At 43.3% G+C, this 22,788-nt stretch overlaps 1 protein-coding gene across 1 annotated transcript in view; it reads right to left on the minus strand.

Annotated features, from left to right (window-relative positions):
- Positions 1–14,035, minus strand: part of pde4ba (phosphodiesterase 4B, cAMP-specific a) — a 155,621-nt gene extending 141,586 nt beyond the window's left edge. Inside the window, exon 1 of the mRNA XM_083767486.1 lies at positions 13,067–14,035. Within this exon, the coding sequence (XP_083623612.1) occupies positions 13,067–13,293 (227 nt within the window). The 5' untranslated portion in view covers positions 13,294–14,035. The remainder of the gene's footprint in view (positions 1–13,066) is intronic.
- Between the last annotated feature and the right edge of the window lie 8,753 nt (positions 14,036–22,788).

Genomic DNA, 22,788 nt, shown 5'->3' on the forward strand with positions numbered 1-22,788 from the left:
CTAGGCCTCTACAGGAATGTGGATTACGAAGGGGAGTACCCACTCTACCTGCTCTAGTTCTGCATGTGGAGTGCCACGACCATTAGGGAAGTCAACTTAATGTATGATAAAAGGGCTCTCACAGTTGGTGTGTGTGTATAAATCAATGTGACATTAACTAAACAAGCCCTGCTGGAAAGGAGGCCCTAATGGACATAAATGGGGCGGTGAGGGCATGTTGGGCTACTCATGGGAAGAACCTCTGAAGAGGGATGGAAAGGAGAGAGAGAGGGCTTAGCTGCAGGTGGAGAAAAACAGACGGAAAGAGCCAGAGGGGTAGAAACCAGTATAAGGAGGACATTATGTTGTTGTTTCTAACCTCGCTAGCAGTAGGGCTCTGAGAATACAATACGTTTCCCAGATTGAGGGATTCATACAAATGTGAAACAGACAAACGCAACATATTCACTTATTCAGAGGGGGTTTGTGTGATTTTGGTTGAGACTCCCCAAACTGAAATATGCAGAAAACAGCAATGTATGAGCTCACGACGCCGGTAGACCAGATCAAGTAGGCTTGACCATAAAATTGCGGTGCAATTGTGCTGCTGATTTGATAACGAACCTCCCACACACTCACGTCTGTCCTCCCACACTGGCACATGGCAGTACACATACCCATAATACCAAACACGGCACTTCAGCCATTCACATGCATGCCTTACCCCAATCCACCATCTAATCTACCAATAGCTACCAAAACTAGCTACCAACCCTCAAAATAGCTGCTCATTAGTTGCGCATTGTGTTTCGCACCGAAAATAAATGATCTACAATGACCTACAATGCTCACACGGGTACTGCGTTGTGAGCTTGTAGATCTGCTATTTTCGGTGCAAGACACCGGCATGTTGCATGAGGACTACGGGTGTAAATATATGGCATCCTTGCTAATCCACGGGTTCATGTACTTTTTATTTGCATTGTAATCCCCATAGGGGGATTTTAGATTGCCTCATATAAGAACTGTGTTTGAAAAATATACATGTCATCCCAGCCGTTTCACTCATATGGATATGAAGAATCAACTGACTGAGAGAAAACGTGCTGCTACTGCATTAGTTACATTTTCACTAGAAACAGACTGTATCACATATGAGTAACTGACGATACAGAGACACCTCCCTGACAATAACGCTGAGACAGCATGTTTATTTTTGGACCACAATGCTTATATGAAACGACTGTAACGATTTTAACATGACCCCATGTTATTCTATGTCCCCCCAAGGACCCCTGGGGGTCCCCAGACCCCACTATGAGAACCACCGCCTTAAATTATACTTTTACTTTATGTTATAGAGTGGAACAAGGACCATTATAATACAGTAGGACCATTTTTGACACTCTCTCACTAAATTAACCACAGATTTTTCTTGTACATTGTATGGTGACACATTTGAACAGAGAAAACTAGAGCCGGAACTCGATTAAAAAAATATGTAATTACTATAGACACTTTGTAAATAATTCATTAATCGAAATGAATCACATGCTCTCGCCTTTATTTTATATATTTTTTAAAGACATGCGGTAAAGGCCGTCGGGATCAGGAGTCGAACCCGCAGCACACTGCCTGACTGGATTACAAGCCAAGGTGCCTGGACCACTGAGCCATGGCCCAGGCCAGAAGCATGTTTTACCAACAGATTTTGGTATACGTGTGAATCAATGAGTGAGTTGTTTAAATCTAAATTTCCCATCCACTGGGCCAAGCAAAGCGGTCTGATCGGCGGCTTCTTCAATAAAAAGTTTAACATCATTTGGCCTGTGGAAGATTAATAGGGGATTCACACTGAGAGGGACTGAATACGATTCATTGGAACCGTTTCCGAATATGGTTGCCTGGTCCCTGATGGCCATGATTCACATTGCCTGAGATTCAACAGCGCACCCGGGAACACTTGCATAACACACTTTAATCCTCCAGATGGCGGTGTGCTTGATGGCTGGCGCGCACGGACACTGACCATCAACTCTGCGACATTGTCTCCACTCTCCAATAAATCCAGACACACTGCATTGCAGTGCCTCTTTGGCTCCTTGACGTTATATTACTTCACTCTCAGCCTGCCTGCTATACTGTGTCAGTCAGTTCTGTGCCCCAGTGTCGTGTTTGATATTAGTTTGCCATGGATTCTACTTTAGCATTATGGAAACTATGCCAAGCAAAGCCCAAGAGCCACGTGTAGTCCGCAGAATAAGATCAGCGCGTACTGCGGTGCTGCGCGTATACGCAGATTCAACAGGAGACGGGCAGCGTTGAGAAATGCGCTAGTGTCGTGCAGCGTCTGTGTGTTTGGCTCAAGCCTGAGGAAGGTCGCAAGACCGAAACGTTGCTCAATTAATAAAATTGCTCTGAACTAGCAAGTGGCAGTGTGCGGATGTCCCTTCTTCTACATGAGATACAGCACATTGAAAATCCTGTTATAATGGAGGCTCAATGGAGCTGGATTAAAAAATCCCATAGCTGGTGGGGATGGAGGCTCTCCATACAAACACGTGTGCGTGTTTGTCTGAGAGGGATGCAATGTGATGTGTACTGTACATGCAAACGGAGGGAGACGTGCATCTGGCATGTGTGCGTTTTAGGATCATGTGTCCACATAACCAGACTCTGCATTTTGTGCCAATGCCTCAGAGCCAATATCCCAGCATGGATAAACACTGGCCACCTGGTAACATATCCCCCCCCCCCCCCCCCCCCCCCCGCGCACGCACACACTCGCGCACATGCACGCACGCGCACATACACACAAGACAGAAATAAACAGCACTCAATCCTCAAGTTTCTGACCTTTGAATTGCATTATAAACACAGACACATATATATTGCGTATATTTGATCATTCTGTGCTTCTTGCCAGTCAGACAAAGACTGACTCACTCAACTCACCAGTCAGACACCAAACTACCAAAGACATTTTAGTATCTTGATAATGATAAATTAATACAATTTACTTGACTTATGTTTAGGTAACGCTCACAAAAAGTAGTCGACCAGATTATTATTCTATTATACACTAATAACCGCAATCTATTCGTAAACTCTTTGGTTCCAGCTCTCTCTCTCTCTCTTATGAATCAACTCAATTAACCTGAATAAGAAAACACTGAGCTGTCTCTTCACAGAGACAAATTAGCTTCACGTGCGCACGTGCATATGTGTGCATGTGCACGCGTGCATATGTGTGCATGTGCACGCGTGCTTCGCAGGTACCGCTGACAAAGTTAGGCGCCCCTGTGTATATCCAAATAGTTTTCCAGGCCCCTTGATAGATTACAAACTTTTTCCAGGAGTGGAAAACGTTTTTTTCTAATTTCAAAATAGTTCCAGGAATTTCATGACCATGAGAACCCTGTAATAAGATCTGTTTTTGGTGCTCGACACACCACATAACCAAGAATAAATCAGCCATAATGTGAACATGCACACTCCAATTCTGGTAGAGTAATTATTTGATAACAGAAAACACAATGATTACCTGCATTTGTATTCCTGACATCTGAAAAAAAATATGTAAAGAAAAGACTACAGGAAAAAAATGCTATGGTGTTTTTCAGACAGTTGCTGATCAGACTGAGAATAATCGGTACTTTCTGCTTACGACAGTCAGCTAGTGAAAAAGGGGAGAAAATTGGACTGTTATGTTCAGCTCAGCTCACAAATGGTGCCTGAGAGCTCTCGTTATGGGTTTAATGAACGCTTGTGTTCTGTTGAATTGGCAGTAAAAAAGGAATACACAGCTGGTATATCTGCACGCATCACCCACCCATTCACACACAGACATGCACACGTGAGCTACAGGTTAATATAATCTTATTCCCGGTCATCTGCACCGGTCAAGGTCATCAAGCTGCGTCCAATTTGTCCACGGTATTTCATTATTTTTCTATTAAGTGTATATTTATTCATCCAGCCAGCGGGGGGTAATTGTTGACAGCAATCAAACCTGCCTTGCTCCCATTTGTATGTAGAAGGCGTTGTGACTGCAAGTTGGCCATCATGGCATGTAGGCAGTTACGAGACCTAATTAAAAACCTTGGGAGGAATTTGTGGGCAATTTGTTAGCAGGATAGTAAGTGAGAGTGTCTGCCTAATGTTAATTCCTCAATATGAAATGTTCATCTGCAATTGTCTGTAGTGGTCCTATAATAATATTATTAACAATAAAGTGGTGCCTGGAGTATTCTTAACCCTCTTATCTAATACTGTCTGGAGCTGAGGACATGCCCAGTGATCACAGAGACACTTGGATAACTGCCAGCAAACCGCAGAGACATTAATTTTGCCAAAACATCTGGATCAGGATTTGAGGAAAATATATCATTTGTAAATTAGAACTTAAAACTAAACATATGGCAGGGCAAACGACCCAGGTCTCAAAACATTACAATTGGCCAAGACCGCTGGTGTCTTCCTAATTTAAAATACTATTTCTGGGCAGCCCAACTCAGACCTCTAACTACGTGGCTAGAAAATTATTTATCAACCAGGTGATTAAAAATTGAGAAAACTCTATGCACACAGTCACCACTAGCAGTCCTTCCCTCAGGGAATAAAATAAATGGAGATGCTATGGGAGTTTAGTCTAGGTTCACAATTAAAATATGGAAGGAAGAAAATAAATAATATAAAAATAAAGATTAAACTGCCTCAACTATCATCGGGCATGTCTTCAATTGGGTGCATGGGAGGTTTTGTGCCTTCAAGGCTAGACGCTGGGTTCCAGGGGTGGAGTTTGCTACGCCTGAGGTTTGTCCACCAGTTATTTTCCTCCAATCAGTTAAAGTCATTTGAACAACTCAGAAACTAGTTTAATCTGCCCAGAACTGATTTTTATAGATACCTCCAACTAAGACACTATTTACAAAGACATGATGACTGGGACAAAATTCAAACCCCTTCGAGTTTAGAATCTCTTTTTATGGACATTCAAAATCATGGTTCATTTACCAAAGTAATTTCTATCTTATATCAAACTCTGTTAGAAATGGTTCCTAATAACTCTCTTTATATAAAAGCCAAGTGGGCTAGATGCCTGAAGTGCATAAAGTAACAAACTCTAACTCTTGGAGAGAATATCAATGGAAAATTGTAAGCTGATTTTTTAAGACATTATTGACTGGTAGAGCAGGCACTACTCCTACAACTGAGTGCTGGTGGTGAACAGATCGGTAACCATACGCATATCTTTTGGACGTGTCCTAAGTTACAGCAATTCTGGAATACTGTTTTTAATGACATTAATAGTGTTTGACCACAAGATTTCAAGATAGCTATTCTAGGAGTAGTACCGACTGGGTTTGAAGGTAGGAAAAAGGTATACCTCCTCCAGATATTTTTAACAGCGGCCAAAAAGACTATCACAATAAATTGGCTAGGAAAACACCCTCCAACCCACGAACAATGGCTGAATAAAGTAAAAGAAATTAGAGACATGGAATAAATTACGTATTTGGTGAGGCTACAAAATGAGCAATTTATTAAGAAATGGACGCCCTTCGCACGCATCAAGATTTAACATTACCAAGATGTATTTCTACAAAGAGATTATGAATGTTTAATGTTATTTATGATTGTACAATATGTGGGTATGCGCACTGTGACAGTATTTATAAAAATATGTATGGTACGTTCTGTAACTCGCATCTACTATTTATCATTCCCTTTGATTGATGGACACCCCCCCTCTTCCCCCTTTCCTTTTATTTTATTTTTTTCCGTTGACTGAACTACTTGATCTTTCATGTTTACATTTTTTCACTTTATTATTATTATTATTGTTAGTATTATTATAAATGTATGATTACTATAAAAAAAAATCTCCAAAAGTGTTACCTTTAATGTTGCTGCGGTCTCTTTGGGAGACAATGTGAATGTTGTACTGAGAAGTTGAACCTAATGATGCTATGCTGTGTTTGTGTATAAAATGTATTGTTTACCCGGACAATGACAATAAAAACAATAAGTTGAAAAAAAACTAAACATAATGGTTTGAGATAGAAAAACGAGACGTGACAGCAGAGAAGTCCAAATGTTACATTATTTTGGGAGGGTAGAGTGGGCCAGAGACAGACTTAGAGGGAGGGAGATGCATCGAGGAACACACACACACACACACACATACACACACACACACACACACACACACACACAGTATGAACACAGATGTCTGTGTTAGATGCACTAACACATACTAACAGCTCTGAGTCACTTGTCAGTGTGTGACAGGGCATCTAACATCACTCATGCTACTTCATCCATCCAGAGAAGTCAATTTCTGCTCGGTTGACTTAGTTCAGGAAAGACTGGCTGGAAGGAGAGGGGGTGAGAGAGGGAGAGGGAGAGGGAGTGGGGGGGGATTACAGATGGGAAATGAAGATACTGTATATAAACGTACAGACAGGAAATGTTGATGAGTTTGTATAAGCTGCAATTCGAAACTGGCCCCTGTAAATTAAATCTGAGCCCCCCACCCGCACGGCCCCACCCCTTTCTCCCCATACTGTACATGTTTTTTACTTTCATTATATGATGATTTCCTGTTTTCTTTTATAGAAGTGTATATTTGTACGTCTCTAAATGTTCTGACGAATTGGAAATGGTGGGCCCTGTTGTAAACAAGTGTAATGCTTAATCATGGATCGTCCTCAAAGTAACAGTTTTAAAACTGTTACTTTGTGGATGATCCATGATTAAGTCAATACAACATTTTGTAATGACTTGTGCTTTCGTTTGTAATGCACACGGAGGCTTATATTCCATGGATGTTTTGAACAAATGTCTTAAGTGGCTCAAGTGGGGAAAAAGTATATAATAAAAGAAAACCATTGCATGACAGTGTCGTAAAGCAACAATATGCAATCTAAAAGCATTTAGAAATGTTTCATATTTAATGATTAATGACCTGCCCAAAATAGGGATGCAAGATTTAGAGAAGAAGGTCTATCTGTCTAACTTCTCCCACCATCTCTCTCCCTCGTTATCCACAGCAGGCTGGAATAACCGAAACAAGGGAATATTTCACTCCTATATGAGTCCATCTGTCCGTGCACTTTTCTTGCCAACACCCTTTCTTTAATGTTTTTTCCCCCTGTTCTTGTGTTATAGTGTGCCTACTGCCTATATCCATACAAATTAAAACCCCACTGTTTTCTACAAATACATTTTTCCCTCTCTCCGTCTCCCTGTGATACGGATGTACACACATGGCCTCAACAACAACATCATCAGTCATATAAAGATCGCTCTGCGTGAGTCACAGAGCAAAGTGGAGAAGACAGAACAACAAATCAATAGCAGATGGCCTATTGGATGGATATAAAGGTTGACATTTCAGCTATGGTGAATAAATACCTAACCAATATCCTGAAGTCTGTCTGAAACCTTCCATATCTTTATCTGCAATTCTGCATATCTCTCTCTTAAACCTTGTCCAGACCAGTAGAAGTTTTGCAATGTCCCTCCACTGTACCCTGTACTGTACTGTACTATAATAATAATAATAATAATAGCGCAGATTTATATATCGCTTTTCTAAATACCCAAAGCGCTTTACATGGGAACACCAGGAACAGACTTTATTAAGAAAAAAGATCAAAGCTAAAAAATAACAGATACAGGGTTAAAAAGATAAAAAGATAAACTGTACTGTACTGTACTGTACTGTACTGTACTGTACTGTACTGTACTGTACTGTACTGTACTGTACTGTACTGTACTGTACTGTACTGTACTGTCAGTCTGGCACACCCAAAATCACCGGATATACAGTTAATATGTGCATGTGTGTTTGTGTGTGTGTTAGGTTGCGCACAGGTGGTGAAAAACAACCATGCTGTTTTCGTGCTCAGATGCAGCCACCCAGCCACCCAGCCAGCCACCCACACAGCTCCGTAAGGGAGTGGCTGCACCCCTCAAAAATACCTCAAAATTGGATATAGATAGAGAACACAAGAGATGGCGAAGCAAGAGACACCAAAAGACAAAGAAAGACAAGACTAGAAGATGACCAAAGATGAGAGGCACCCAGACAGAAAAGCCACGCAAGGTGAGCAGACAAAGTGACAGATAGGTCAAGAGTTGAGTGGAGGTCACCAGACACTGTGAACAGGAACTAAATGGGTTTAGCCTCGGCCAGTGCACAGAAAGTCTATTATTGATGAGAGACGAGTTAACAATGTCGAGAACGGGAGTGTCATTTAAAACCTAGTAAGAATGGCAGTACTAGATAAAAAGCTATTTCTGGATTTATCCCCCTCATCTGGGAGGAGACCCCGGGGCAGACCAAGGCGCAGTTGGAGGAAACACATCGACTCACTGGCCTTGGAACGTCTCGGGATCCCCCAGGAGGAAGTCACTAATGTTGCTCTGGAGAGGGAAGTCTGGAACACTCTGGTGGAGATGTTGCCCCCGCGACCCGACTACGGATAAGCAGTTGAAGATGGATGGATGGATGGATCCCCCTCATCAGTGAATCTCATTCCTATTTAGTGACAAAAATGTGAATAAAGGGCCAGCCGACACCGCAGAGACAATAGCACAGGTGGAAATAATAAACCAGTATAATAAACCCAGACGACAGCATATGAACAGAAAAGGATAAAGGGTGCTGTTATACTAGGGGAATGGGAGGCCACATTGAAATTATTAAATTAATACAATCTCTGCACTACAGCATTGCTTAAATTACTCCTAAGTGTTTACTTAGTATAAAACACTGAAAATAATATGTGGTACAAGGTTTCAGCCATAGCTGGCCTTCATCATCCCCTGATGAAGGTGTGCTGTTTGTGCAGACTTATATTATCCTTTAGAACTGTTACTGTGTCCAGCACCAGCGACGAACTGGATGTGCACAATCCACTGTTCTGAACAGGCTACATTTAAATGCCATAACAGAGCAAAGAGCCTGAGGCATGTGACTGGAAGCAAGGGGATTTCATAATCCAACTCCGAGAGACAAGCCTTCAATGAGCGAGTGTGTTCGTGAGCGCACACAAACCGTGTGTGTCACTGATAAGCTGAGCCTGACCCTTTTCTCACAACGAAAGGCTGGATTTGAGCTGTCATTTTTAATGCTTCTATATAAACCCTCCATATCAGAGCCACACTCCACTGGCTGGAATAAGGAATAGGATGAAGTGATAGAACCGATAGAACCGAAAGTGTGTAGGCTAACCAGAGAGTGTTTGTGGCGTTGCATTCGTTGCACACATTTTTCTAAACCGATACAAGTGACCCAGGAAGACCTTTGTAAGTTTCCTTGTTAAAGAAGTTAAAGAAAGTCCAATACGTTCTAGATCATTACAAAATATAAAGAGTGTGTGGAAAAGAGCGCAGCAACAATTTGCAAACTTTGACTGGAGGAGGATAAACAATTATCCCACTTGCTTTCTGTGCTAATAATATTGTATGTTTTACCATTGTCTCCTTGAACTGGAAATAGAAGTAAACAACAAGATAAGCCATGCAAAGTTTGTATAAAAATGACAGGGGCAAACTGCCCGATACCTTTACCCGTTATGCATCAGCAAGTTAGCCATTACCGGTCGGTTGGTAAAAGTGCATGGCTAATTGCATACTCATTTACCATAATCAGTGACCCGCCCATTGTATTGACTCTGCTTCCGCAGGGAAGGCAAACACGGTTTACTTAATGCATGTTTCATAGCTTTTCTTTTTTCGGTCTGCCTCTCCCTTTCCCATTTCCATTTTAAGCCTTTTGCTGACAGGGTTTTCTAGTAGAGCTGCCATGTCCCTCTCAACAATTATTGTTGATGGACACACTGGCTGGTGAAGAGGTGGTATCCCATGGTCTCAGTTACCCCAACTACTGACTACTGTAGCTATATCACCGGTAGCAGATTTACTGGTTAAAGTATGTGTGCTCTATGGACTCGTATGCTTGCTTCATTGGACATTATGTCATTGGAGAGCTATAGAGGATGTTTACAGGGCTGAATCCGTAATCTAGCTAGTTTACTTAAATATCTTACACACAAACACAATGTGATCAAAGGGAATTTCTCAATGTAAATTAGATGCTATTTTGCAGCGTATCCATCATGCTCTGATCCATTGCGTTAACTGAGAGTCAAAATCAAAATTTTTATTTCATAATGTAATGTAAAACATGAAAAAGAAAAAAAATCTGACACTTTCCCCACTCTGCAACCACAGATGTCACCAACTAAATAGATTCATATTTCACTAGTATATTCTGAGAAACTTTAGTGTCTCAAACCAGGGTCCCGACCCAAATGAATAAGTCACCAATGTCAGTGTAACGTGCAGCAGGGGGGGTTGGAAGAAAGACTGATAAACATCTAGGACAACATTTAGACTTATACCATTCCAATGTTACGGGTTCAACATGGCTTTAAGCTCTTTCCTCTAACATGTTCTGCTGGCACTTCTCTTTCTCTCTGATGTTTATCATGGCCTTTCTCTCTCTCCCCAGAAATGGGTGACACAGAGAGAGGAGAGAGAACGAGATAAGACATGAACACCCTCTCACTCTGACTGATGCACAGGGACAGCCATGAGCACACGTCCTGTCAGCCACTCGTGGACGCAAAGATACAGTTGGATACTGTATGCACACACACATGCAATTACAGCCAGGTACATTTATACCGCAAAGCAGAAATTCACTTGGAGATTGCATGTCAAGACTATATTTTGACCTGAGGGCGATTCTACAAATGCTTTCTAAATCAGTTCTAAATTAAAAAAAATACAGTTTTCTGAAAAACCCATGTTACTATGTCAGTCGTTCTCAAACATTTTCATGTCAGGGACCCCCAGAATTATATGTAATTGGCCCCAGGCCCCAATCTCAAAATATGTTTTTCCAGGGATCCCCCAAGAAGTAAAGATTTGAGTTAAAAACGTTCACTCGCGGCAGGAAAGAAAGCTATCACAAGAAAATGGGGACAGATGGAGCCTCCAACACAGGGGCAATGGGAGGACTTGATTCAGGAGATACATTTCATGGAGAAGCTGACACACCGTCTGAGACTACAGGAAGAAAACAAATGGTATAAATGGACAATATTTAAGAGTATGGGGGAATGAGAGTCAATAGTAAATGCCTAGATACATTTATGTAACAATTTTGAAATGCAATGTCGATGTCTTTTTCATTTTTATTTTTCTGTTCTTTTTAGTTTTTTCTTTTCTTTGTATGTTTGTGGTGTTGTTGTGTACTGTAAGTTTTTTGTCTGTCCTGTAAAACTAATAAAAAATTTAGTTAAAAAAAAAAAAAAAAAAAGTTCACTCACTATATTTAAAGATGTGCGCCGCATTTTCACGATTTTTCAAAAATAGCAGATCTACAAGCTCGTAGTGCGACACTCGGTGCCACGCTATGAGCTTGTAGATCTGCTATTTTTCGATAGCTAAAGTATAACATAATGCTTAAAACACCAAAGGGGTTCCCGTACTGAATGGGTTAAAAAATAAAGTATCAATCTGGTATCTGGTTACCTTCCTTGCTGTTCTAGAGAAATGTATGGGGTTAGAAAAAAAACTAAACAATGTCTTCTTCTGCATGCACACGCACGTGCGCGCGCGCACACACACACACACACACACACACACACACACACACACACACACACACACACACACACACACACACACACACACACACACACACACACACACACACACACACACACACACACACACACACACACACACACACACACACACACACACACAATTAATTAATTAATTAAGCATTAATCACAATTTAGCAAGAAATAAATCTTGATTTTTGACATCCAGCCGCTTCCGTGGCTTTAACATTCAACAAATCAAACAGCCTTGTTGTAGAACTTAGCCAATCATGCAGGGGGAAGAGTCACCTTGAGGTCTGCCAGCCAATCCATGGCAGCAGTTTTCCCCTCAGTGCTTTTCCACGAACAGCATGTTGCATAACATACTGTACAGTAGCAGCATAAACCCCCATTAACATCTAAATGCCTCTTTCAAATAATGAGTGCAGGTGAAAATCAACCATTCCGTAAATGGATGCTCATCTATTATCTTAAATATATATGCTCGTCTTTTGCCAGTAAAACACTACAGATTCTCTCTTCTCTTAACCAAGTGTGATGACTACATGAAGGAGCTTCATTGTGATGGACGAATCAACACGGTGCTGTATTGTTGTCTGTTTTATAGTGGTGAATGGAGCTTGTGTCACACTGTGTGGTACTGGGATGTGCTGCTGTATGCCGTGGTTGTGTGAAGCTGTGAGCGATGCTGTGATGTGTTGCTGCTGTCATGATGTGCCATGCTGTGTGATGCTGTGCTTTGTTGCTCTGTGCCGTGCAGTATCACACAGTGGGAAGATTGTGATGAGTTGCTGTGCGCCGTGTTGTGACACGCTGTGCGCGTTGCTGAGGCGATGTGTTGCTGCTGTGTCGTGCAATATTGCACACCGTGACCAGGTCCAGGTGACCAGGAACCACTGGGTTGCATAACACACCAGTCCCTATAGCTGTCCACATCTCTGCTAACCTCTAAAAAAGGTGAGCAAGCACACAAAAAAGAAAACACACACAGTCAAAACAAAAGGGACCCAGGTGCAGGCCAGATGGGTACCAAAAGGGAATACAACAGTTTGCATGCTCTAGTTTTATTCCATTTCAACAAATAAATCTGTTTGATCCCATTCCACTTTGTAGACCACAAGTTACAGCTGTCGGTGAATTGCCATTTCCACAGACCAGGCTGTGCCTCTATTAATACCCCTCCTCAGTCTCACTCTGTCTCATTATCCCCCCCGCTTCCTCCCTCGTCATGCTCCGACCTCTGCTCTCTCACCTCCCACCCGCCACCCTCACCCCCGTTTGTCTCCTAATACGCCCCTTCAATGCCTCCCCCCCCCCCTCTCTCCTCCTCCCGAATTCTCTTCCGCCATCCATCTGAGCCCCCCTTCCTCTTCACTCTTATTTATAAGCCCCCACTCCATCGCCCTTCACCCCCAATGCCCAACCCCAACCTCCCTTACCAGGTATGGGCGACGGTGAAGCGTCGGCGGTGTCGAATGCTCTTGTTGACCATCAGCTTGCGGAAGAGGCGCGGGGACGTCCGGGGCGACAGTTTCGGGGAGGTTGCGCCCCGCTTGGCCCCTGCCACGCCCGACGACTTCGGGGGCTCCAGCTCCAGGTGCATGTGCTCCTTGAACGTGCGGATGCACGCGTCTGACTCCGCGGCGCTCAGCTCGTTGGACGACATCCCACCACACCTCCTTCTCCTCTCCTCTCCCCAGCTGAAGCTTTTTCCTTCTCCTCCTGCTGGTTTTCTGTTGAGTCTGACCCTCACCTCCTTTCCAAATTCTGCATGCAAATCCACCTGACTTCAGTCTGTGGATTTTAAGTCCCGGTTAAGTCATGCAGATGTGGTTTGCGTCCCCCCTCTTCTCTATCTTTCTCTCCCCATCGTGTGATGGCAGGCGGCAGCGAGGGGGGCAGAAGCAGTGCCTTTCCTTGTACCCCAGGACAGAGAGCTTTACGCAGAGAGATTGAGGCTAAGTAACACGCAAAATATTCAACACAAGGGAGCGCTTTCTGTGCTCCTTAGCCTTTGCTTGCTTACCCTCTCCCTCACACACTATCTCACTCTCGCCACCCGCCAGCCCCTTTGCTTCACGGGTTTAGGGATTAGCCTGCTCTCCTTCCCCCTTCTTTTCCCTTGTCTTCCGCTCCAATGCAGTGGCTTTCTCTTGGTCCTGTCACTCGTCAGATTTTCTTTGAGCAGCCTTACCCCAGATCACGGCACCTTCCTGAAGAGAGGAATTTCTCTTTGGAACACTTTTCCCCTCTTTTTTCTAGTCACTCTCTCTTTCTCCCGGTCTTGTGTGCCTACAAAGTGCACACCCTCATCATGCACTCTCCTTCTCTCTCCCTTCTCTCAAGTCCTTTCAGTCAGCAGCTTGTTGTTGGTGGATCTTTATGAAAGATTCAACGGCTCTGAAAGCTTCTCTTCCTCTGCCTCCATCAGCCACACTGACACGCTCTCTTTCTCTCCCTCTCTCTCCCCCCCTTCTCTCTCACACACACACACACACACACACACACACACACACACACACACACACACACACACACACACACACACACACACACACACACACACACACACACACACACACACACACACACACACACACACACACACACACACACACACACACACACACACCTGTCCACTCCAAAATACACTATTGGTTGTGGGGTACAGATCAACTGCCCCTTTTAGTGAATGTCTAAGTCAGATCTGCCACTCTCTCCCTCCAGACTCCGGTGATCAGAGCAGACAGAGCACGCGCTTCCCTTGCAGTTTCATTCAGAATAATACGGGCGGTGAGGTGCAGCACAGTCATGAGGCTGCTGGCAAGCCACACCTCTTTGCTATCGGGATTGGTGAGTGGTTGTCGTGACGACAGTCAGGCAAAGCAGGCACGGTAAGCTTGCAGGGTTTCTTTTCTTCTTGGAGGTATCAGGGAGTCTGTGACGATGACCTTTTGTCAGGTAGATTGGCTCAATGAAAACAGTGTAATCAGAGGAAGGCAGCATTTGTCGGAAAATAAACTGAAAGGACAGCAGACAGCCGGACACATCAAAACTGTATTACAGCAGGATTTGAGGCGTGCATGGCATGAGCGTGAATAAACTACTTTAATTAAGTAGCTATTCATTTTAATGCCGTCCCATAGCTAGAAAAACTGCACTGTGCACATCCCATTACAATCTAAGTGACTGCCATCTCTCTCAGACTCTTTTGTGCTCTCTCCCTCGTTCTGTCTCACTCACTCACCGACACTCTCCATAATTGTATCTGCTGTGACAGAGAATAGGAGCAGTCCAACTATGACATTGCTATCTGAAGCTGAAAAAAGAGACAGCTAAGAGCATGCGCACACTTAAATACACAGCGCGCACATCACGCACATGCACACACTTTTAATTATAATTTACTGAGAGATAACGACAAAGCATGGCCTTAAGACAGAAAGAGAAAAACGGTAGAAAAAACAGCAACTCCCTTCCTCTTTAATTTCTCTGGCCCTCTCTAAATGGCTGCCAATAAAGCCATTTTGGACAATGGCCTCTTTCAGCTTCTCCATCATGACATAAGAGCTAATGGCCGTCACGGTGACCTGACACTGACAGGCTGCAGAGTGGACCCTTTATATTTCAGCTCCACCTTTCACCACCAGTGAGCCTCTCCACTCTTCTACAATCTATAGCTTCACTGTTTGCCATCTTATGAAGTATATACTGTACGTGTCGTGTACAAATGTTGAGGATGACAATAACATTAACCACTTGAACCTTAGCGTGGGCATGTCATGATAGGCCAACATTCGGCGGAAATACCAAATCTACAAATCTATCTTCCTGCGAAAATATGTCGAGGGATAAAAGGAGGGGACTAAGACACCAGGGAGACCCCAGTCAAACGAAGCATACTGTATGAAGTGGTTAGATGATATAACTTACAGAAATCTCTGCCAGGCCAGAACAGCCGGGGGGAGAGATATGTTTTCACCCCTATCCGTGTGTTTGTCCAATTTTCTGTGAGTAGCTAATGTCGGACACCACTGGATCGATTGTTGTGACATTTTGGACGCATACTCTCAGTAGAGATCAATGAAGAACCTCTGCCTCACATTTTTCAAATTGGCGTAATTACTGTACAATCCAATTTGTTTTCCCTAGATTCCTTCGATAATGCCTTATCATGTAGGCCAAGCTCATTTCCACGTGACAAAAATGTTTCCAAAACTCTCACAAACCGGCATGCGATCAAGATGTATCAGTCAGACTTTTCATATTCCATTCCGATTGGCTACGATTGGCTTCAGGGTATACATCCTCCTTCCAAATAAAACTACAAAGCAAGACAGAAGAAAAATACACTATCTTTATATACTTAAATAGGCTAATTACATACATACCTACATTAATTTACTCCAATTATATCCATGCATGTATACATACAGTAATTAAAATACACATCTCAACAGTTATCTGTAAAGCCAACAAAGCTGCCACTCCCGTCTTGTAGTGTGGCTTCAAATAGGCACACGCAAAAAAGTGTTCTGTGCCTGCATCTACATGCATACTGTGTGCATACACATATACAGGTCAATACATTCTAACAACCTCATATATGTCTAAGTCATTCTCTCATTTTGGTCAAATAAGACCCATGTCCCAGATGCATGTTTAAACCTATGAAAGGACTGACTTGATTTGATCTCTCCCGGATGTCTTTTCTACTCTTCCGCTGACAGAAAGGTTTGCTCAGAACTGTGGCCCTAGCATGCCTCTAATTAAATAGCCATGTGAGTAGCCGGGTTGCCCTGTAACTAGTGTCACAGGGCAACCCGTGCCCTATAGACATAGATACTAAGGACTCCACAGATTCAAACTGGACATTACAAGCACACACTGACCCATTGTCAGCCTTCTGGTAGATCCCTGGCTAACCTGCAGGCTCTTTCTGCCCTGGTTTCATCTTATTGCGACCGCTAGGTCGCAGTATACTATATTACTATATACTGTACGTGCAGGAAGCATGTCACGCAGGAAGCATGTAATGCAGGAAGCATGTAATGCTGAAGCATGTAATGCAGGAAGCATGTAATGCTTCCATCCGCCACACTCTATATGTAATGCTGCTGCACACACACAACACACGGGGGCACACGCCACTCACAACACACGTAGCCTGGTTAATAAACCAGACCGAATCAGCCGTTGGCAAAAACAATGTTGCCTGCCGACGGATTACGGTCTGGAGAGGCTCAATTGTACGCCCATTTCCTACACCAGAGAAATGGGGCGGCCAATCGGGACACGGTATGCAATATGGGCGGGCTTTGGTACAGTGACTGTCAATGCTTGAGACCTTTGACTGACAGTAGCTCTGACCAATTGCGTCAAAGAGAAAATGTTTCAACCCGCCCCCCTGGAAATGAAATCCAAGCTGAGCCTCCCCAGACTAATATCCCGCGGTCCGTGCGATATTAGTCTGGTTTATTAACCAGGCTACAACACACGGACGACACGTGTTTTGCCACTACACACTGCCACCGCCCACTCCACAAAGTGTCTAAACCAGAAAATGTCGCATCACGACTTTTGCTTATACACACGCACACGCAGACGCACGCACGCACACGCACACGCACACACACACACACACACACACACACACACACACACACACACACACACACACACACAATCTCTTAGTTATCAATATTGTTCTTAGAAAATAGTTGTTTGTGCCTAAGTATTACGATTATAAAGATCGCTTTGGGCATTTTGACTGCCAGGGACATATTCCAAATATCTGAGACAGTTTATTTACAGTTGTGACGACCCAAAGACAACTCCCAGACAATATCGCTGAGACAGTAGAGTTTCATTGATAGTATTTAATTACTGAATTAATTTGACCCATTCTTGACATTATTCCGGTACACTGTCTCTGCCCTAGTGGTCGCTTTATTGCCTTTAAGGCGTATTACTGGTGGCTATGTTGAATTTTCGAAAACACTATGTACAGAGTGGGAAAAAAGTAAACCTGGGGGGTGGGGGGTGCGTTGCGTCTTGCAAAGACTCGCTGACTGTACCTTATAGAAATGATGTTATAAAATTGACCTAAATGGAGTTATATCAACCAGGATAGGATGATTAAAAAAACGAGTGCAGGGCTGCAGCATGCAGGCTATCAGAAATGACTTTGGGCAGATGGAAAACACTTTAGTTAAACTTGTAGAGTCATCTAGAGACATCTTCTAATAGTTGTATAATAATCCTGTCTTTCATTAGCACGAACGCCGAACATGACAAAATAGTCTACAGCTGAGCTTTGTTATGCTACTGACAGCTAACTGGCCAGTGATGTCACTGTTATGCAACACGGAAGTATTACAGACTTGAAGCTGTTTATAAACCAGTCAGTCAATGACATAACTGACGAATCCTTGGTGTTACTCTTCATGCGACCGAGTAGGCTCGTTACCTAGACTTTCTTTTCACTGTCACCTTGACTTTTTTTTTCTTTTCTTCTTCCCCCTTCATGGGCCCCTTGGGGGCTGGGCCCCGGTGCATTGAACCGGTTGCACCGTCGATATTTTCGCCACTGGATGCAAGTGATCTGCATTTTTTTTAGGGGAGGGGGTCAGGGCATTCCACGGCTGGGTGGCCGTTCTGTAGAAGGAGAATTTACCCATAATTGTTTTGAATGTGGGTGGTACCAGATCTTTGTTCATGCTCCCTCTAGTATTGTGGCTGTGTGTGTCACTCACTTTTTTGAGGTAGTTAGTCAGGTACACGTATGAGGTATGAGGGCATCAACTGTTTAGCTGTTCAATTGTTTATTTATTATTTAAACTTTATTTTTGCCTATTTATATTGGTAGTAGTATTTCTACCTCGGGCCTACACTGTAAGAATCCTGCACAGGACTGTTTGATTGACTTATTTTGGAGGTAAATAAACAAGAAAAACCTGCATTCTTGGACTTTGTCAATTCGTGGAGCCTTGACCATCCGGCCAACTGTTACAACTAGATTCTAGTTGTAACAGTTGGCCGGATTGTCAAGGCTCCAAGAATGATTTTATTCTAGTTACTAGAATAAAATTAATAAAATATTTTGGCCCATTACCTTGAAATATTTTCTGTGAGTCTCAATTTCAGCTGCTGTTTGGGCAGTGAGGGGTAAAAATAATTAGGTCATTGAGGCAGGCCTTAATACCTTTGGTGATCCTACTGTAAAACGTAGGACAGAGGTTTGTCAAGTGAGGCTGTGCCAGGAATGAGATTTCCAGGTTCACCTTGGATTACCAAGGTGAACTCAAAGCCATAGCCATATAATAGATTATATTTCCAAAGGTTCAAAAGAAATCTTCCGATGGCCAGTTAATTATGTTTTTCAATTCATCACTTAACTGGCTCTCTACATGACATGTTATTGTCCTTCTGGGAAACTGTTTAGTACAAGTGATGTAACATCAGCAGCGTCCTTAATTCGGAGCTCAACTGTTTATGAATTATTAAAGTCAAAATCATGTGCAAAACCATTCCACCAAAGGAAGACATCACACTGAAAACACATATTAGCACGCACCTACAGTTCAATAAAGAAAGAGAGAGGCCTGCCTGGACAGGGAAAGAGAGGGACAATTTAGAAAGGGCGTGCGTCTCTTGTAGGGTGTCACTGTGGTGACTGTAGTGGCAGGGGGTGTGAAGCGTCTTAATTAATAGCTTCCATTAGCTCCCAACGCCTCACAGTCACTGAAAGCTGCTGACGTCACAGTTACTAAGGAGATCAGGAGTGTGACTGAGGTCGCCGGGGAGCCAGTCACCCAAAATGTGAGAGGACCTGTGATGTCATGACATACTTTTTATTTGTGTTTTACCTTGTAAAGCTGCTGGTTAAAGAATGCCCATGAAACTTTCGCGACCAGGCCGACACCCTAGTCTTTGGCGAGAAGTTCTGATTGGCTGCCTCGTCTCTACGCAACAAGACACTTTTAATGCCATTGTCTAAACGGTCGCACGAGCGTCGCGAACCCGCCGCCATGACGCCTCAGCGCAGTAAAACAGACTGTGGCTCAGGAGGTAGAGCAGGTCGTCCAATGTTCCATGGGTCGGCGGTTCGAATCCCGGCTCCTCCTGTCTACATGTCGAAATGTCCTTGGGCAAGACACTGAACCCCAAATTGCTCCCGATGTGCTGGTTGGTACCTTGCATGGCTTCCGCCGCAATCGGTGTATGAATGGGTGAATGTAATGCACAATCTATGTAAAGCGCCTTGGATAAAATAAATGCACCATTTACCATTTAGTAACACTTTGTAGTCTCAGTCGACTCACTGTAACCGCGGACCCCCACGCAGACTACCGCAGACCCCCATGCTGACCTCCGCAGGGACCCCCACGCAGACTACCGCGGACCCCCGCGATGTTGACACATGAGAGATGTTCTTTAATACCTGCCAAGCAAATGTCAACACTACAACCGACAGCTGTGCGTGAGCCGGTGCGACATATAATGGTTTGGAGAATGGCCTACCTGAGTGTACAAATACAACCAAATGGACCCATAACAGTCCATTTGTACAGTCTCAGAGTTTATTGTTATAAAAGGGTCCTTTTCCATTTGTAGTAGGCTAAGGCTACACTGTCACAGTTCATGTTGTTGTTTCCACACACACATAAATACAGATAGACAGATATTTACATTTCATAGCTCAATTCTCAACACTGCCTAGGTTATCGCCTAAAAGTGGAGTGCCTTAAGGCAGACTCTAGATCTGTAGCTATGCAGTGGTGCACAGATGGCCTGTGTTCTGTCCAGAGACCACCCCAATAATATTATCCCCAAGGAAGGTCTTGACATGAGGCTCTGTGTCTGTATATGGTTGCATGCTGTGTACCACATGCCAGAGCCACAGCTCTCCTTAAATCAGCTTCATTTTCAGTTTGTAATGTGGAGGGTGAAATATCCACTTCATAAAGATGTGCCAACAGTGTTGTTGTGTTTGTTGGAAGTCTGGAGAGGAGGGTTCTTGCATAATGCCGGATCGCAGGACCCTACAGAGACACTGGACCAAATAGTCCAGTACCTGCCTGTAGACCCTATCGCAATTTGGTGTTGGGGGAATTTCTCACTTGAACTGAGTCAATGGGTCCCTAGACATGAAACATCAATGAGGTGCTTGTCCGCCATAGTGCCACGAATGGCGCAATGGCCACATCAAAAATGGCCGCCATCGGCTATGATGAAAATCCAACCTTTTTGTTTTTTAGTGTTTAAGCACATGTAATACATTCATTTTGACTAATTGTGGTGTGTGGAATTCATTTCTGATATTGTTTTGATGATTTGGGGTGATTTTGACCTTGAAAGGTCATAGTCAAGGTCATTTTGCTATTCCACAGACCTTGGCCATAACTTGTCCATTTTTAGGAGTAAGAACAGGAACAATAAGTCTATTTCAACTAAATCTGACTCTTAAAATTAATTTCTGATATTGTTTTGACCATTAGGGATCATCCTGTCATTGAATTATTGATGTTAATGTCATTTTTCAATAATTCGATTATGATTCTTTAGTCGCTTTTACTATATATTTTCATGATTTGTTTTCTTTACATAGACAAAATACATGGGCATGAGAAAAACAACAACAGCACCATATGTGCTGTGTGAATAAGCCCATTGTACAAAAGACTCTGTCCATGGCCCAAATGAGCCAATTCATTGCTATGGCAACCCCATAGTGGAGGTAAGTCAATATATCATAAGAATCGTTCACTTGATGGTACAAGCACCAAATTTGGTACACAAGTGCTTCAGAACCTACTCTCTCAGAAAAGTACGTTGTCCACTTGAAAAAACTAAATGGCCACCATTTTTCAAGATGGCCGCCAAATGAAAAGGGCCTTTTGTGGCAGTTCTGGACAACCGTGGGTCCGACCAACTCGAGACCGGGCACTGCACTCCCTGTGGGTGTGTGGAACGTGTGTGTCGAATTCGGTGAAGTCGGTGGGGCAAACGGTTCTCGGGTTACGTGGATTACAGATGTACAGACACACACAGACTTGAATATATGTCAATGGGCAATGCCCATTGGGGTTTTTTTTAGATGATGGGTAAGAAGAGAGAGATGTGATGTCAGGTGGTGTGGGCTAAGAAGTGGTCAGGGCTAAGATAAAGTATATGAGATGTACAGTAAGTGCAAAGAGAGATGGTGAGGGAGGGAGAAAATGATTTGTACCAATTGACCAAACAGTAGACAGTAGTGTAACACGTTAAGGTGAGTATAGAGATGGAAATGTTCTAGCAAGTGAAGCCAGTGTATTGAGAATATGGGACATATGTGTCAGGAGTTATTTGTGACAGAAGGCTACCAGTGAGAGGGAAGATGTATACGATGGTAGTGAGACCAGCCATGCCGTACGGTTGGAAACGGTGGCACTGATGAAAAGGAGGCACAGCTGGAGGTGGCAGAATTAAGGATGCTATGGTTCTCATTAGGAGTGAAAAGGAAGGACATTATCAGAAATTACTGAATTAGAGGATCAGCCCAGGTTAGAAGGTTTGGGGATAAAGCAAGAGAGGTGAGGTTGAGATGGTTTAGACATGTGAAAAGGAGGGATGAGGGTACATTGGGAGAAGGATGCTGAAGATGTAGCTGCCAGGTAAGAGGATGGCCAAAGACGAGGTTTAAGGATGCTGTGAGAGATGACATGAAGGTGGCAGGTCACAGAGGAAGATGTAGAAAACAAAACCAAAGGGGGTCCTCCCCTTTTCCCTGTGCGTGCACACACACACACACACACACACACACACACACACACACACACACACACACACGGTACTCTACAGTACACTACAGTATGTTACAGTACAGTATGTTAAAGTACAGTAACGTGCGGTACGGCATGGTACAGTATGATACCATAAGGTATGGTACAGTACAGTATGATGCCGTACAGTACAGTAAGGTACAGTATGATACCATACAGTAAGGTACAGTATGGTACAGTATGGTACCATGCAGTACGGTACAGTACAGTACAGTACAGTACAGTACAGTACAGTACAGTATGATACCATACAGTAAGGTACAGTAAGGTACAGTATGGTACAGTATGGTACCATGCAGTACGGTACAGTACAGTACAGTACAGTATTGTACAGTATG

The sequence above is a fragment of the Protomyctophum parallelum genome (assembly GCF_964188405.1).
Source record: "Protomyctophum parallelum genome assembly, chromosome: 6".
In the NCBI taxonomy this organism is placed as follows: domain Eukaryota; kingdom Metazoa; phylum Chordata; class Actinopteri; order Myctophiformes; family Myctophidae; genus Protomyctophum; species Protomyctophum parallelum.